This window comes from Tursiops truncatus, chromosome X (assembly GCF_011762595.2).
Source record: "Tursiops truncatus isolate mTurTru1 chromosome X, mTurTru1.mat.Y, whole genome shotgun sequence".
Lineage (NCBI taxonomy): Eukaryota > Metazoa > Chordata > Mammalia > Artiodactyla > Delphinidae > Tursiops > Tursiops truncatus.
The window spans coordinates 36,020,207-36,034,679 of record NC_047055.1 but is presented as its reverse complement, the minus strand read 5'-3'; the positions used below and the strand labels follow the sequence as shown (position 1 = coordinate 36,034,679).

At 50.4% G+C, this 14,473-nt stretch overlaps 1 protein-coding gene across 17 annotated transcripts in view; it reads left to right on the top strand.

The window, feature by feature from the left end:
- Nucleotides 1-700: 700 nt before the first annotated feature.
- Nucleotides 701-14,473, top strand: part of TMEM164 (transmembrane protein 164) — a 176,731-nt gene continuing 162,958 nt past the window's right edge. For 10 of the 17 annotated variants that reach the window (XR_004524533.2, XR_004524531.2, XR_004524532.2 and 7 more), the window contains exons 1-2: nucleotides 786-850; nucleotides 1,574-2,243. Coding sequence is in view for 10 of the 17 variants with exons in the window: in XM_033849843.2 (XP_033705734.1) it covers nucleotides 1,854-2,243 (390 nt within the window). In the remaining 7 variants the exon portion in view is untranslated. Of the gene's footprint in view, nucleotides 851-1,192; nucleotides 1,241-1,573; nucleotides 2,244-3,228; nucleotides 13,145-14,473 lie in introns of those variants that run through there. The other 7 variants (XM_033849852.2, XM_033849847.2, XM_033849855.2 and 4 more) reach the window with 7 other exon arrangements.

Below are 14,473 nucleotides of genomic sequence, written 5' to 3'. Positions count from 1 at the left end.
GCTGTGTGTCCGGAGGTTAGAAGGAGAAACGCTGGGGCGGAGCAGGAGGGGGAAGGGCCGGGCAAAGTAGGAAAAGAAGCCTCGTCCTAGTATTGGAGAGTAGGGCTGTGGCTAGAAAGGTGGGAGAAGACGCCTTCCGGGCCCCGCCCGAGTCTGCTATTTCAGGGCGGACAGGAGGAGAGGCGAACAGTAGAAGGTCACACCCAGCAGATCCCCCCCCACCAAAGCCAAGCTTGACCAGCTGCTCATCACTAGACAGGCTCGTCCATTCCCCCAAGAACTTAGCGAGGGCTGGCTAAGCGCCTACTAGGTGCCCGGTGTGCAAAGAAATGCCCTGGAGAACCGGGTTGCAGGAGGTGGAGTCGGTCCAAACGGCTTCGCGGAGGAGGCGAATTCCGTAGACGGTGGTGCAAGAAGGTGGCAGTGCACGCGTGCAGGCTCGGCGAGTGCCGAACGCGAGGCAGGCCGGGGAGGAGGGGAAGGAGGCGGGGATTGAGCCCGGGGGAGGGAGGGGAGGGAGAGGCGCAAAGAGGGAGGGTGGGAGGTGTGAAGGGTGGGAGCGGCAGGGGGAACGAGGGAGGCGGGAGAGGGGAGGAGGCGAGGCGGGGTGGCCGCGGCCCGAGGGGCCGAGCCGAACCGGAGGGGGAGGTGGCGGCGGCGGCGGCGGCGAGGGGGAGGAGAGAGGGAGGGGAAGAAGGAGGAAGCAAGCGCGGCGGCTGCAGGGGGAGGAAGACGGGGAGGAGGAGCCGTGCGCGGCGGCCGCGGCAGCCGCCGGGGGAGCCGAGTGCCCGGGCGCGGGGAGCGCGGGGATCCAAGCGAGTGCCCAGCCGGGGCTGCAGGCCGACTGCCGGTGAGTGGAGCCCCGAAGGGCGCGGCTGTCAGTCCCTGGGGCCGGGCGGGAGGCGCGGGAAGATGCGGCGCCGGGATGGAGGGAGGGGGCCGGCCGGAGCCCAGCCCCCGGCTGGCCCGGCCTCCCGCCCGCCTTCCCTCCCTCCCTCCCTCTCTCCCCACCGGCTTCCTCCCGCCGTTGCCCGCGCGAGGGGGGCAGGTCCCGGGCGGGCCGCGGGCTGGGGGAGGTGCTGCCCGGAGGGCGGGCGTCTGGGCCGGGGGGTGGAGCTGGGGGCTCGGGGGTGTACCCGGGGGCGGGAGGCTGGACAGGGACGGCTCTAAATTGGCTCGGAGGGGCCAGTCGGCGGCGAAGTTGCTCGCTGCGGGCAGAGGCGGCCACGCGGTTGCAGGAGTAAGCGATCCCCCTGTGGCGAGTGCTTGAGACGAGGAGTCCGGCGTCCCCGCCAGCCCCGTCGCCCTCCCCGCCTGCCCGGCCCCGCCAGCTCCCCTCCTGGCCTCCGCGTGTCCCCTCGCCGTCGCCCCCGGTTCGCTCCCGCCGCGCTGCCGGGTCCCCTCGGCCCTCTCCCTGACCCTCCCGGCCTCCGACTTCCCCTGACCCCTGCTTGCTTCGCCACTGCCCCTGTTCTCCTTTTCTTCCCTCGCTAGTTACCCCTCCCCGCCTCGTAAATTCCCGATGCAATTGCCTCTTTGAGACCTTTTTTTTTTTTCCTCTCCTTCCTTTTAGATTGGCCAACGGCTCGTTTCCACCCTGCCTCGTTGGTGGCCACTGGAGAAGCGCGGGGGGCTCCCCAGACAGCCGTGGGGACAAGTTAGAGCCAGCACTTTGCCCCGGGCCTCGCGTGTAGCTTCCCGTCCCCTGCTCTAGGTGCCCTGGTGTCCGGAGGGGGGTGCGGGTGCGGGGGTGTGCCCTCCGTACATGTCCCACCACCCGGGCCACCCTCTGGGCTTGTGTTCCATCTCGCTCTTGCTTCCTGCACGGTGGTCGAGGGGAACCACTTTGCATCATGTCCCGGTATAGCTACCAAAGTCTCCTGGACTGGCTCTATGGGGGCGTGGACCCCAGCTTTGCAGGCAATGGGGGCCCCGACTGTGCTGCCTTCCTCTCTTGGCAGCAGCGGCTGCTGGAAAGTGTGGTGGTCCTGACCCTGGCCCTGTTGGAGATCCTGGTGGCCCTGCGGCACATCCTGAGGCAGACGAAGGAGGACGGTAGGGGTGGCCGTGGCTGCCAGCCAGAGCAGGTGACCCAGCGGCCAGAGGAAGGCAAAGAGAGCCTGAGCAAGAATCTGCTCTTAGTAGCCCTGTGCCTGACCTTCGGGGTGGAGGTGGGCTTTAAGTTCGCCACCAAGACCGTCATCTACCTGCTCAACCCCTGTCACCTGGTCACCATGATGCATGTGAGTCTGTTGACTTCCCCCCCACCCCACCCCGGGCAGCCTCAGCCATCGGAGTCATTTGTGTGCTCAGGACACGTGGCAGTGTAGAGCACCTCATCCCTGCGGGAAGTGGGACCCTCCCAAATGATTTTCCAGCGAGGCAGTTTGTGTGCGGATTTCAGACTTGGCTCTGTTCTACCTTTGCACAATGCGTCAGCTCCACGGTGGAGGTGGGCACTAGGAAAGACTAGCACTCGGGCCACGACCCCTCCCCTCCCAGGCCTGCCCTGGTCTTTCACAAGCAGGAAGTCCAGCCCCAGCCAGGTGCCCTTTCTGAATCACCAGTGGGGAACCATGGCCCATTCCCCCATTACCTCTGCCACAGTTAATTTCCCAGAGGCCTGGTGACATTCTTTCCTGGAGGTGGTCACATAAGGTTACTGGTCTCCACTGTCGTACTTTGGGGAAATCCTTTTACGGGTTTCTCTTAATGACTCTTTCATTTGGGAGTTTACGCTCCTGGGGTGAGGTCTGCCTTTGAGTTCTGCGGTGTTGGAGCAGCCCCAAGCTCCTACTAACCACTCTGAAGCCGACCCCAGGCAGACTCATGAACTTTTCTCTGTCCATGGTGAGAGGGTATTTATTTCCTGCAAACCTCTTCATCTTACCACTCTTATTCTCTCTCCTGAGGTCACGGTCCAGGGGTGCCCAGACAGCTGATTTCTTTACCTCCCATTAGTGGCGCTAAGAAAAACAAATGAGATTGAAAAGGAAAGTTGCCAGATACATAAAAATAATCTGGGTGAGGACCAAGAGCGAGACTGTCTTTCTGTACTCAGCCTGTGTAGAGAGATGTTCTAAAACTATAAAATCATAGAGGAGGAGGAAGAGGAGAAAGGGAAAAAAGAGCGTTTTTAGATTTCAAGCTGTGGAAAACCTGGTGTGTTTTATCCAGGGACAGTTTTGAAACCTGTCATTAGCATCTTGATTGCTTTTATATTTGTAGAAGGTTATTCTCAGGAGCCTTGTGATAACCCCGTGTGGGGCAGGAGGTCGAGATGCTTATCTCCATTTTAAAGGCCTGGTGGAGCCCAGGGATGGGAGGTCGCTCGCCTGCAGCCAAAAGATGAATTAGCCTTCCGGGTTGGAAAGGTAATCTACCCTCTTCGCGGAATGGCAGGGCGGTCTCTGGGGAGAGGCCGATGCTGATGGGCATGGCGCCGCCTGCTTGTGGCCGGCATGCTTGCTAGCTCTGTGTTCTAGGAACTCCTTTGATGGCGGCTTCCTAGCCTCAGTTTCCCAGTCTGTAAAATGTGAATGGCCACAAACCCCTTCCAGTCTTGCAGATGTGGCAAGGAGGTGTAGACAACTTTGGAATAAAGCAGCTCTTATGGATGGGATGGCTATAAGCATCCAGCAGAGTGGGAGTGGGTAGCATTTTCCAAAGAGGACTTCTTGGGGAGTGATGCCATTCACAGGAAACCCAGGGCTCTCCCAGCTAGACCTTCTGTGTAAATTTGAGCCTGTCCTCTTTCTTTCCTTTTTTTGATGAATGGGCTTTTTGTTAATGAAAGGAAACAACGCATCTCAGCCGCTGCTATGTGAGGCTCTTGGGACAGGAGAGCTTTTTTTTGGTTGGCAGGTGGTGAGGGTCAGAGGGTGCCTTTTCTACAAAGGGGTCTTGAGGCCTCTGACAACCACATACGTAGAAGGTCAACAAAGAACTAAATTCAGCCTGACTGGGGCTGCTGCTGGTGTGATTACATCAAACCTGGCAGCACCATGTTTTTTTTTTAATAAAGTTATTTATTTATTTATTTAGGGCAGTGTTGGGTCTTCGTTGCTGTGCGTGGGCTTTCCTCTAGTTGCGGCGAGCGGGGGCTACTCTTTGCTGCAGTGCGCGGGCTTCTCACTGCGGTGGCTTCTCTTGTGGAGCACGGGCTCTAGGCACGCAGGCTTCAGTAGCTGTGGCACGCGGGCTCAGTAGTTGTGGCTCGTGGGCTCTAGAGTGCAGTCTCAGTAGTTGTGGTGCACGGGCTTAGTTGCTCCACGGCATGTGGGATCTTCCCGGACCAGGTCTCGAACCCGTGTTCCCTGCATTGGCAGGCGGATTCTTAACCACTGTGCCACCAGGGAAGTCCAGCACCACGGTTTTTAGTGCAGAGGGTTTTAGAGGCTTTTAGAAGACACTGGAGACTCCATTCTGGCATTAATTAGTTGTGTGACTTTGGGGAAAGCACTTTTCCTGGGTCTCAGTTCTCCCAGCTGCAAAACGAGGCAGAGTTGCATTCCTAGCTCTTGACAGCCTATGTTCTGTGATTCTTTTCTTCATAAGCAGAGTCCGGGGATGCCACAGAGAGCTATTCTAGAAATGCTTTTGGCCTCCTTTCCGATTTCAGGTGGCCTTGTTCATCTTCGTTCATCTTTTGCTCCCTGTGTCTTCCCCGTAAAGTACACATGACCAGGCCACCCTTAGGGACACACGTAGATGATGTTGGCACTCGAGGCTGACAGCTGCAGAGAGACAGATGTTTGGGGAACTAGGGACTGATTCCTGTTACTTGTGCTTTTGCTGTTGTCCTGTGCTTAGCTTAAACTCTGAAGCTAGAGGGTGGGGTACAAAGAACAGAGTCAGGCTGAGGAATTCTTGGACCAGAGCAGGATTGTACTGCTTTGTCCTTTACTCCTAAGTCACTGCTTTGTGTCATTTAAATAGTAACTTCCGGCCCAGTGGGGGACCTAGCCTGTGATGAATCCAACATTCCATACCTTACCTGTGGCTCTTCCTGGGAAGCAGGGATGTATGGATTTTTAAAAGTTCATGTGAGTCCTTAAAAGAAATTTAACAACAGATGGTTGGAAACAATTTTGACTCGGTTACAGCAATGACTAATGGTAGTAAGTATGGTTAGTAATACTTTACATTTATCTAGCTTTTAACTGTTTATAAGACACTTTCACATGCATTATCTTCTTTAGGGTTATGCTAGATAAGCTTGAGCCTGGAGAGGGGGTTGTTAAAATGTTTCCTGTGACTGTGTGTATTCCACAGGGGAGATGTTGAGTACAAAGAAATGCTTTGGCAAGTGAATTAGCTGAGTTAGGCCATACTATGGCAGTGAATTCTGTGGAGTTCAGAGGTCCCAATAAGGAAAGGGAGACATTAGCTGAAATGAAAGCGGGAGCTTAGCAGAGGCATTTCTGATGTGTGTCTCTCAACAGGCCGACTCAATTATGGCTTTATAGAAAGGCCTTGTTCCTCAGAGCCAGTGTAAGTTTGTAACAAGGACAGTATTGCTTTAGGCCAGGAAATGGAAGAGTTGGAGGGAAAGTGGTTAGTCTCCTTATCTCCCATTTTTCAGTCTGTAAAATATTTATTTCCAAGGCCTTGTTACGCAGACCCTCATCATAGCCATGCTGCCTTTGGGTGACCGCCAGCTTTAGAAGCATAAGGAAGGGCAGTCCTTGTATCTGAGGTCTGTTCTGGATTAATATTCCTGCTGTCCGGTTTCTTTTTGGCCTCATCTGATATCTCAAGGGCCCTGGAACTGGGGTCTGGCGGAGGTTTGTATGATTACAGCAGCACCTTCCCACATCTGAGCTCAGGCCGGTGACGCTTGAGGGTTCTCGGAATCAGCAAGCACCGGGATTAACGCACTGTTATTAAACCCCTCGCTGAATGTCAATGGTGTTTACCCATTGCACCAGTATTTCTTCAAGTGTGGCTAGTCCCCTTGTGCATATTATTTAGGCAGGTGTGGGTTACAGGGAATGAATTTACTGACTGATTCTGCTGTTTACCAAAAAAATCACCCAGCAAGTTAGTGGCAGAGGTGGCTTTAGAACCGAGCTGCCACAGTGGGTATTGGGGCTTTGCAGGAAGAGCTTCTCATAGCTACTTAAGTCCGAAAATCTACACGTTCTTAGCAGAAGGGTTAAAATGCCAGACAATTGGACTGATCGTGTCCATAAAGACTGGTGGCCTTTTATCTCCTTTGCATCCAGTTATATTGTCTCTGTCTTAGGAACTTAACGAAAAGATCAAATTTGGGATGTCTTGCCCAATTGTCCACTTCCGGTTGGTTCTGTGTGCGTCTGTGTCAATATCTCCTGATTGGGCGCTGAACTGAGTGGGGCACAGCATATGGTGTTTAACCCTCCGTGTCTCTGTGCATAAGGCAGGCTGGATCTCAGCTGGACATTTGCCAAATAATAATTGATGCTATTGACCCTGGAACGCCAAGCCTCTGGTTTTTAGCCTGTAATACCTAGTGAGCCCCATCCTTCTTTTAGAGTTGCCATTGCTATTTTATTTTTCTGTCTTTACGATATATTAGAAGGCTGACTTCCACCAAATATGGCTAACCTGCTTTTGGCTCACTGTTTATTTTTCTACTTCTTCCCTCTTTGCTGAAAGCGTAGAATGGCACATATTCAAAATGGCCCTGAGCTTTTTGTGACACCTTTTGGAACTCACGGAATATACACGGGTGTATTCCATTTGCTCTGTGATGGATTTGTTTGAGAGAAAACCTGATAGATTTGAGAACTAGGCTTTTTGTCCCCCGCCTCCTTGACTTCAGACCAACCACACCTCCTCATCCCATCTGTTGTCTGGAGTGCTGATAACTGCTCCCGCTTGCGATTGACGTCGGTGGGGAATGGGTACAATGAGGGATCCAGCCATCTGCTGACGGCTTATCAGATGGACTGTGTCCTGTGTCATCAGTCCAGGGGGACACAAGGGGATAATGTTTATATGGGCCCCAGCGGTGAGGCATGACATTCCTTTTTAGTTTGTTTTATTTTTCCCCCAAGGAAATTTGCAGAGAATTTTTCCATCTTTCATAATTACAGTGTTTGGCTGGGGGGGGGGTTGTCCATTATAAAGGGAAGTGGTGTGGATTGGTGGATTAAACAAGCCACAGACAGCCCTGGGATTTAAAATTATGATGCCAGTTTGGCTCGTGGCTTGCTAGGGAACCTGAGCAAATTATTTAACCTTTTCCTATCTCCATCTTCATGAAACGGGCCACATGGAAACAAAGCATTTTAATCCTCTGAATAACTCTGTGGTCACTTAAACAGATTCCAGGTACAGCTGATCAGAGCTGGACGATGACCAATAGATTTTTACCTCCGGCTCAGAAACTGACAAACCTCAACACCTTTTCACCTTTCTTGACAGCTATTAGAATCCATTCCTCTAATCATTTCTGTTGCTTTTCTCTGGATCCTTGCCCGTGCCTGCATACCCTTCTCATGCACAGCCTATAAAACTGGGTGCTGCGACCAGAGGTCCAGCCTACACCCAGCAGAGAGGAAAGCTTTCCTTCTCTGCCTTTTCTCACCATGCACTTGTTAATACAACCCAGCGTGGAGCTTGCTATTAAGTAACAGCATGTGGCTGGCTCCTCCTTGGGGTGACCGACAGGATCCCTGGGTTTTTGTCCCTTTGCCATAGATGTGTCTCTTTCATCGCTGTCTTCGTGGGATCTGTCGTGAGTTCCTCCCCTCTGCAGATCCCCCTGAAGCGTCTCCTCTGTGAAACTTTCCAGTTGACCTTGGCTCCACAGTTATTCCATTCATTCCAGTAACAGCTTTTGTCCTCTTTTCCTGACCCTCTGAATATTCCTCAGACTATTTGGCTCTTCAGCATATGCCTTTGTATACATGTAGGTAATTCAGTGAGTCTTCGACTGGGTTGCTTGTCTTTGCGTGTTTGTTCATTTTCCACCATTAGCGTAAACACTTTTCTTTAAGGAAAGGAGTAGTGTTTTGTTTTTTCTCTTCCCTCTGTAACTCCCTGCAGAGCTTAATACAATACATGCACATTAATTTTTTAATGTGTGCCTGGATAATGCTGGCTGACTGACTGACAGAGCTGACTGTTTTCTTCCGCTTTTTCATTTTCCCTCTGGTGGTTCTGTCTGTGTTCCCTTGAGGTCTCCTGGGCACTGTTCCTATGTCTCCTGTACCCATTAAGAGAATCTCCTGTCTGTTTTTTGAAATAGCCAGAGGAGAGAGGTGGTTTTGCCTCCAGCTCACACATCTTTTGGTTCCATCACAAAGAGCTGGTTATTAGGAACTGCAGCCCATTCTCTGCCCCAAGTATCTGCTCCCTTTCATTGCTGTGAGGAAATTACGCTGTTGGATCTTGGTCTGAAATCCCTTGGTTCGACATCTGGAAGTGTCTACTTTCTTCCTTTCCTTCTTTAATATCAGACACGTTAAAAAAACGTTATTAGTCTGGTGACTCACTTTCCATCTCTTTCTCTCCCCTTTTGTATTTTTCAGTAGGTAGCTCACTGTCGTCATACCTCACTGAAACACCCTCTGCAAGAAGAGCCAGGCTTCTCAACTTCTGGTCTTTCATATCTTTTTTTTACTTTATTTTTTTTTCAGCTTTGTGAGGTATAATTGACAAAGAAAATTTTAAGATATTTAAAGTGCACAACAGGACGATTTGATGTACGTATGCATTGTGAAAGGATTCCCCACCCCCCATGGAGATCCATGGTCTTTCATATCTTTTGTTGAATTGAGAGCATCTTCTGCCAGTCACTGGATGACTGGACCTGAAGAGACTATGGGTGTGGAGTGCAGTGCTTCTCGAACTTGCTTTGTGAAAAATTCCCTTGGGAGCTTGTTCTAATGCAGATGCCTGGCTCTCTACTCAGGGAGTCTGAGTAGGTCTAGGGCCTGTAGGGTGAGGATGGGAATCTGCATTTATTACAAGCTCCCAAGTGATTCTGATGCTGGTGAGCATTGGACCCTGCTTGGAGAGACATTATCTAGAGGCTAAAGTATGAGGTGGGCTGTCGGTTCAAATGCTCCTCCTGACTGGTGTGAATCTGGTGGCCTTTGGGCGGGCGTTTAGTTTTCTGGTAGTACCTCAGTATTTGTGTGGGTGTTAAATAATGTGGCTGAAATTAGAGGTTGAGGGCTCCGAGATACTGTGAGGTGGATTTTACGGTAGCTTTAGAGTTCCAGTGGCTTGTTGGGTCCCTAGGGGTTATGTCAGTGGAGGATTTCCAGTCCTTCTACACTCCCTTCCCAGCCTTCCAGTGTCTGAGATTTTGGGGAACTAACGAGAGGAAATACTGACACAGAGTTATTGCATGCTAATTTTCTATGTGCAGGACTTTTGTTTTAAATGCTCATGGGAATGTATTCATTCATGTATCCATTCAGCAAACATTTATCCAGTGCCTGTTGTGTGTCACACATTGTGCCAGGCACTGGAGATTCAAAGATAAATAAAAACCATTCTTTGCCTTCATGTTCCTCACAGTTGAGATGAGACAGGCAAGAAAAAAGATCAACTAAATTACAACATGACATGTACGGTAACAGATTTGAACAAAGCATAGAGGACAGAGGGTCTTTTTTTTTTTTTCCTAGTGCAATTAAGGATAGCTTCCTAGAAGAGGTGACATTTGACTCACAAAGGAGGCATGTTAGCTCCTTGAGAGCAGAGGCCCTCGTTTGTCTTGTTTTCTATTCTAGCGCCTCAGACAGGGCCTGCCTCATAGTAGGTGCTCAGTAAACATGTATGAATGAATGAGTAGGAAGGAAGGGGTGTTGCAGGAAGGAAGGGGTGTTGCAGGAAGGAAGGGATTCCAGGCATAGGAAACAATACATATAAAGGCCCAGAGTTGCTTCCTGTGTCACAGGAAAGCTTCTCAACTCTTACCTGGAGTCATTCCGTTGTTATTATCAGGGGAAGATATTTTTTCATATTTCTCCCTTGGCAAACCAAGGAATGCTCTGTCATTTCTGGCCCGTTGATAAGACAGCTGCAGTTGCCTACGAATCCTTGATAGGGGGCTTGTGAGATAGAGAATTGTGTTCTCTGTGCTGTCCCAAGGAGGGCTCACACGGTCAAAGACAGACACACAGAACACTGATGAGAGTGAGCCGACATTAAATACAGGAAGTGAGATAGCAGGCATCCCACCTGCGACCAGAAGATGATTTTTAGCAGCTCATGGGGTGCTTGCTGTCCCCACGGATTCCACAGCAGAACTGATGAAATGTGATGCTGTCCTTCTACCTTTCTCTTTTCTATTCTCTTCCCCGTTTCCAAGTCTTTCCCCCCGACCCACTCCATCCAGGTTTGCCTCTTTCCAGAGTACTCAAAGCTCCAAATCAACCCCTTGTATTGATACATTTCGAAATGCCCGTTTCATCAGAGGAGGTCATATCGCTGAGGAAATCAGGAAGAAGTCAGTTCCATTTAGGAGGTTCACACTGAAGTGCGAATGGCTCATAGACTCAACTGGGCTGGGGGAGGGCAGGCATTTCTTAAAGGGCCTTGTTACCCTTACTCTAAATGGTGGGGTGTTTTTGAGCAGGCCCAGTGTTTTTGAGCAGGTGGCCTTTCCCGTGTTCCTTACCCAGTTTTTGGCCTCCTTTCCACTCCACACCCCACCATCCCCCCGAGAACTGGGGTTATCAGTGTCTTGCTACCCTAATTGCTGGACCCCCAGGGTAAGTCTCCCTCCAGGGTGCTTGGATACAGCAGTTAAATCTGAAGGCCTGGGGAGGATTCCTCCTCTTCTGGGTATGGTCCTCTCTGTTTACTCAGCTCTTTCCCAGGGAAAGAGTTACCAGCTAAATAGGGCATGGCTTGCATGTCCGTCAGCGTGTGCTGTGTCAGGGGACGCAGACCTGTTGCGAACCTGAGATCCTGAAGGGGAGGGTTGGGGGGATCTCTCCGGTGGCTGTGCGCTGTTGGAGCAAATGCCAGAGGAGGAAGGGTGGGATGAGTCTGGTCCTGGGCCTGTGGCTCTGTGGAAAGGGAATAGACGGGAGGTTAGAGAGGACTGGCCTGTTGGGCAGAAACAGTTCAAGCCGTGTCCTATGGGCAGGTGTTTAGGTGGGTAGAAGAGCGAGAAGCGGGATTATCTGGAGGAGAAAGGAGGCATGAGCCCATTCTAATTCCATCCGGGTGCCTCCAGTCTCCCTGTCTCCATCGCACATCAGTGGTGGTGTAAACTCAGGGTGTATTTTGCCTGTGAATAGAATCGCCTTTGCCAGTCGACCAGCTGTGTTTGCAGAAAGACTGTGTGCTCAGGCTGTTGCTAGCAAAGAGACATTTCATTCAGGTGCTGATTAAATAAGGCGCAGAGCCAGGTTGCACATTAGGCCCTTAACTACGGCTCTGGGAGCCCCTGGGTAAACACTTATTAGATGTTCTGGGCAGAGTATTAGCAGAGGCTGCTGGACATAAGGTGCTTTCTTCAGAAATCAAGTTAGGGGAAATTGGCTAGGAGAGAAAGTGTCTAGAAAGGGTCTTGCTCCTCTTTTCCTAGACTCGTCAGGTCCGAGCTGCTGGCATATACATGGAAGGGCTAGACAGATTTCCTCATTGGCATTTACTTGTGAAGTTCTCACTGGGACCCGGTAGGTTTGGATTGGGACACAGCAAGGAGACTGGCTAAGTTAAGTAGGGCACTAGTAATGCCTCCTTTTCCTAATGCAAATTCAGCTTAGTGGACTGAGCTTTTGGACCATATTTCCTGGGTATGTATTTGAGCTCCATCGTCATGTGACCTTAGGCATGTTACTTACCTGCTAATCAACTTCAGTTTCACTCATCTGTAAAACGGGAGTAAAAATAGTACCTACCTAATAGAGCTGTTGCCAGGATTAAATGAAATAATTTAAATCAAGCATTTAGCAGAAGTTCTGGCTCACTGTCAGCACTCAATAAATGTTAGCAGTTTTTCATAGTACAGTTGGCCATCTGTAACCGTGGCTTCTACTTCTGCAGATTCAACCAACTACAGATTGCAAATATTTAGGAAAAAAAAAATTCCAGAAAGTTTGAAAACACAAAACTTGAATTTGCTGTGCACTGGCGACTGTTTACATTTCTTTTACATTGTATTTGCAACTATTTACATAGCATTTACATTGTATTAGGTATTATAAGTCTTTTTATACATCGTATTTCCAACTATTTACATAGCATTTACATTGTATTGGGTATTATAAGTCTATTTATACATTGTATTTGCAACTATTTACATAGCATTTACATTGTATTAGGTATTATAAGTCATCTAGAGATTATTTAAAGTGTGTAGGAGCACGTGCGAGGTTACATGCAACTACTACACCATTTTATACAAGGGACTTGAACATTCACAGATTTTGGTATCCGTGGTGGGTCCTGGAACCAACCCCCTGCGGATAGCAAGGGACTATTGTAGTAGTAGCAGTACAATGTATTTCAAGGCATACTGGGTAGAAGCTGGCTCTAGGGTGGTAAAGGCCTGGGTTCAAATCCTACCACTAACTGTGTAGCCCTGGGCAAGTTACTTAACCTCTCCAACCCCTAGTTTCCACATTTGTAAAACGGAATAATAATTATACCTACCCTGCAGAGCTGTTGTAAGAATTAAATGAGAAAAAATGAGACAATACTAATAAAGCACTTGAGATAGTAGACAGTCAATAAATTTTTTGCTGTGATGTGATGCGTGATGATGGTCACGAGCTTCGTTATCCTTATTATGGCTGCTGCTGCTGTGAGCTTGGATGCCTGATGCTGGGATAAGATGATAGAGATTAGATACAGGAAGGCAGCTTTAAGAATCTCACCCCCCCCCCCAAAAAAATCTCACCCAAGAGCAGCTTCCCTGGCATCTTTGTTTCATGTGGTAGGCAAAAATATTGGTTCCATGAAGGTGGCACCCACATGATCTCTGCAGGGCAGGGTGGCTCGACTGTTGGAGGCCTAAGGACGGTTTTGTGGGGAATTTGGATGTTCCTGTAAATCACGCAGCCCTTTCTGAAGCATTTGGAGGATGGCTGTCATTGGTAGGAAGTTTGGCTTTCCAGGGACCTCTGGGCTTAATTACTGCTGCTCTTCATCAATGGGCTGGCTCTCTGGTGCCTGCTATCTTGAGATTGGTAGCCTAGGAAACCAACGAGTACATGACAGAAGTAGGAAAGGAGTGGTTTGGGTGTGGGCAGAGACAGGTGCGTGGATTTACTTTTTCCTTTTTCATTAATTTATTTTGACCGAGGGGAGTGCAACTTGCTCAAGTGCCGCCTGTTCTCAGGGTTAAGAAATTATTGGAGGAGAAAGGGCTGCTCCCAGAGCTCCTAGGAGAAAGACAGGTTAAAAGTAGACCAGTGCTTTGCCTGACATGTCAGCAAACGGACCAAAAAAAAAAAAAAAAAAAAGACAATTCAGTATCTCCCGGATATGGGAAACCTCTCTCAGTTTTGAAGAACAGCTACTCTTTCAGAACTGGGACCTCAGCCACGAGTCACTAAAGGGCCCTTCCAGGGCCAAGGCCTGGGTCATGTGATTTCACAGCCTTGGGGTTGGAGTGCCCTATCCCACCCAGCAAGGCCATTGGAAGACCCCCAGGCATGTTCCCAAGCATTATGGGTAAATAGGCAGTTCCTTAGGTTAAGGTCATGTTTTAATAATGTAATAATCCTGGTTCCCTGGTTGGAGCAGGCTTGGAGGGCATTCCTAAAACAAAGAGCAAGCCTGAGAAATTAGGGGAGACTGTACCAAAGGGTCTCCTTCATATCACCACTTGTTCCTTGTCGCTTTGCATTTGTCAAGAGTTTCCTTTTTTAAGTCCCAGGCACTTGAGCGTGTGCGCCTGCCTGTTGAATGTGCTTTATTCCCTGCGCCCTGCAGGAATGTTGCTCGGGGTCATGTGCATAAGTGCCTTATTATCTTCAGCACTTTAACACTTGGCCCCTTGGGCTGCCTCTGCTAGCGGCTGCTGCTTCACGTGCGCCTTTCTCCCCATTTCCCGGGGCCCGCAGTCGCAGGAGGACTCTCAGGGTCCCCTGAGGAAAGGGCGCCCGGTTTTACCTTTGGATTTCCATTCCCCTCGCGGCCCCGCACTGGACTTTACAGTTCAGCTCTCCTCAGCATAGCCCTGCAAGCTAGCACCAAAGCCAAGGTCATGTTTCCCTGTTTGCTGGTGGGGTTTCTGGCCAGTGAGCAAAGAGAAACAGATTGACTCCCCCAGCCCTGTGGCTGTCCTTCCCGGGGCGGGGCTGTTGGCGGGGAGGGGTGCTGTCTTGGCCCTGGGAAGTCAGGGGTGACCTTTAGGCCGAGGCTGCTTTCGCTTCCTGGGGAAGAATGCAAAGCCCTGTGACCCCGGTCACAGGGTCTCCTGCCTGGCTGAACGGTGTTTGGCCATACCTCACAGTCAGGGCTGTGTTTGCTCAGATGGACACACGCGGAAACCGGGCTGGGATCATCTTCC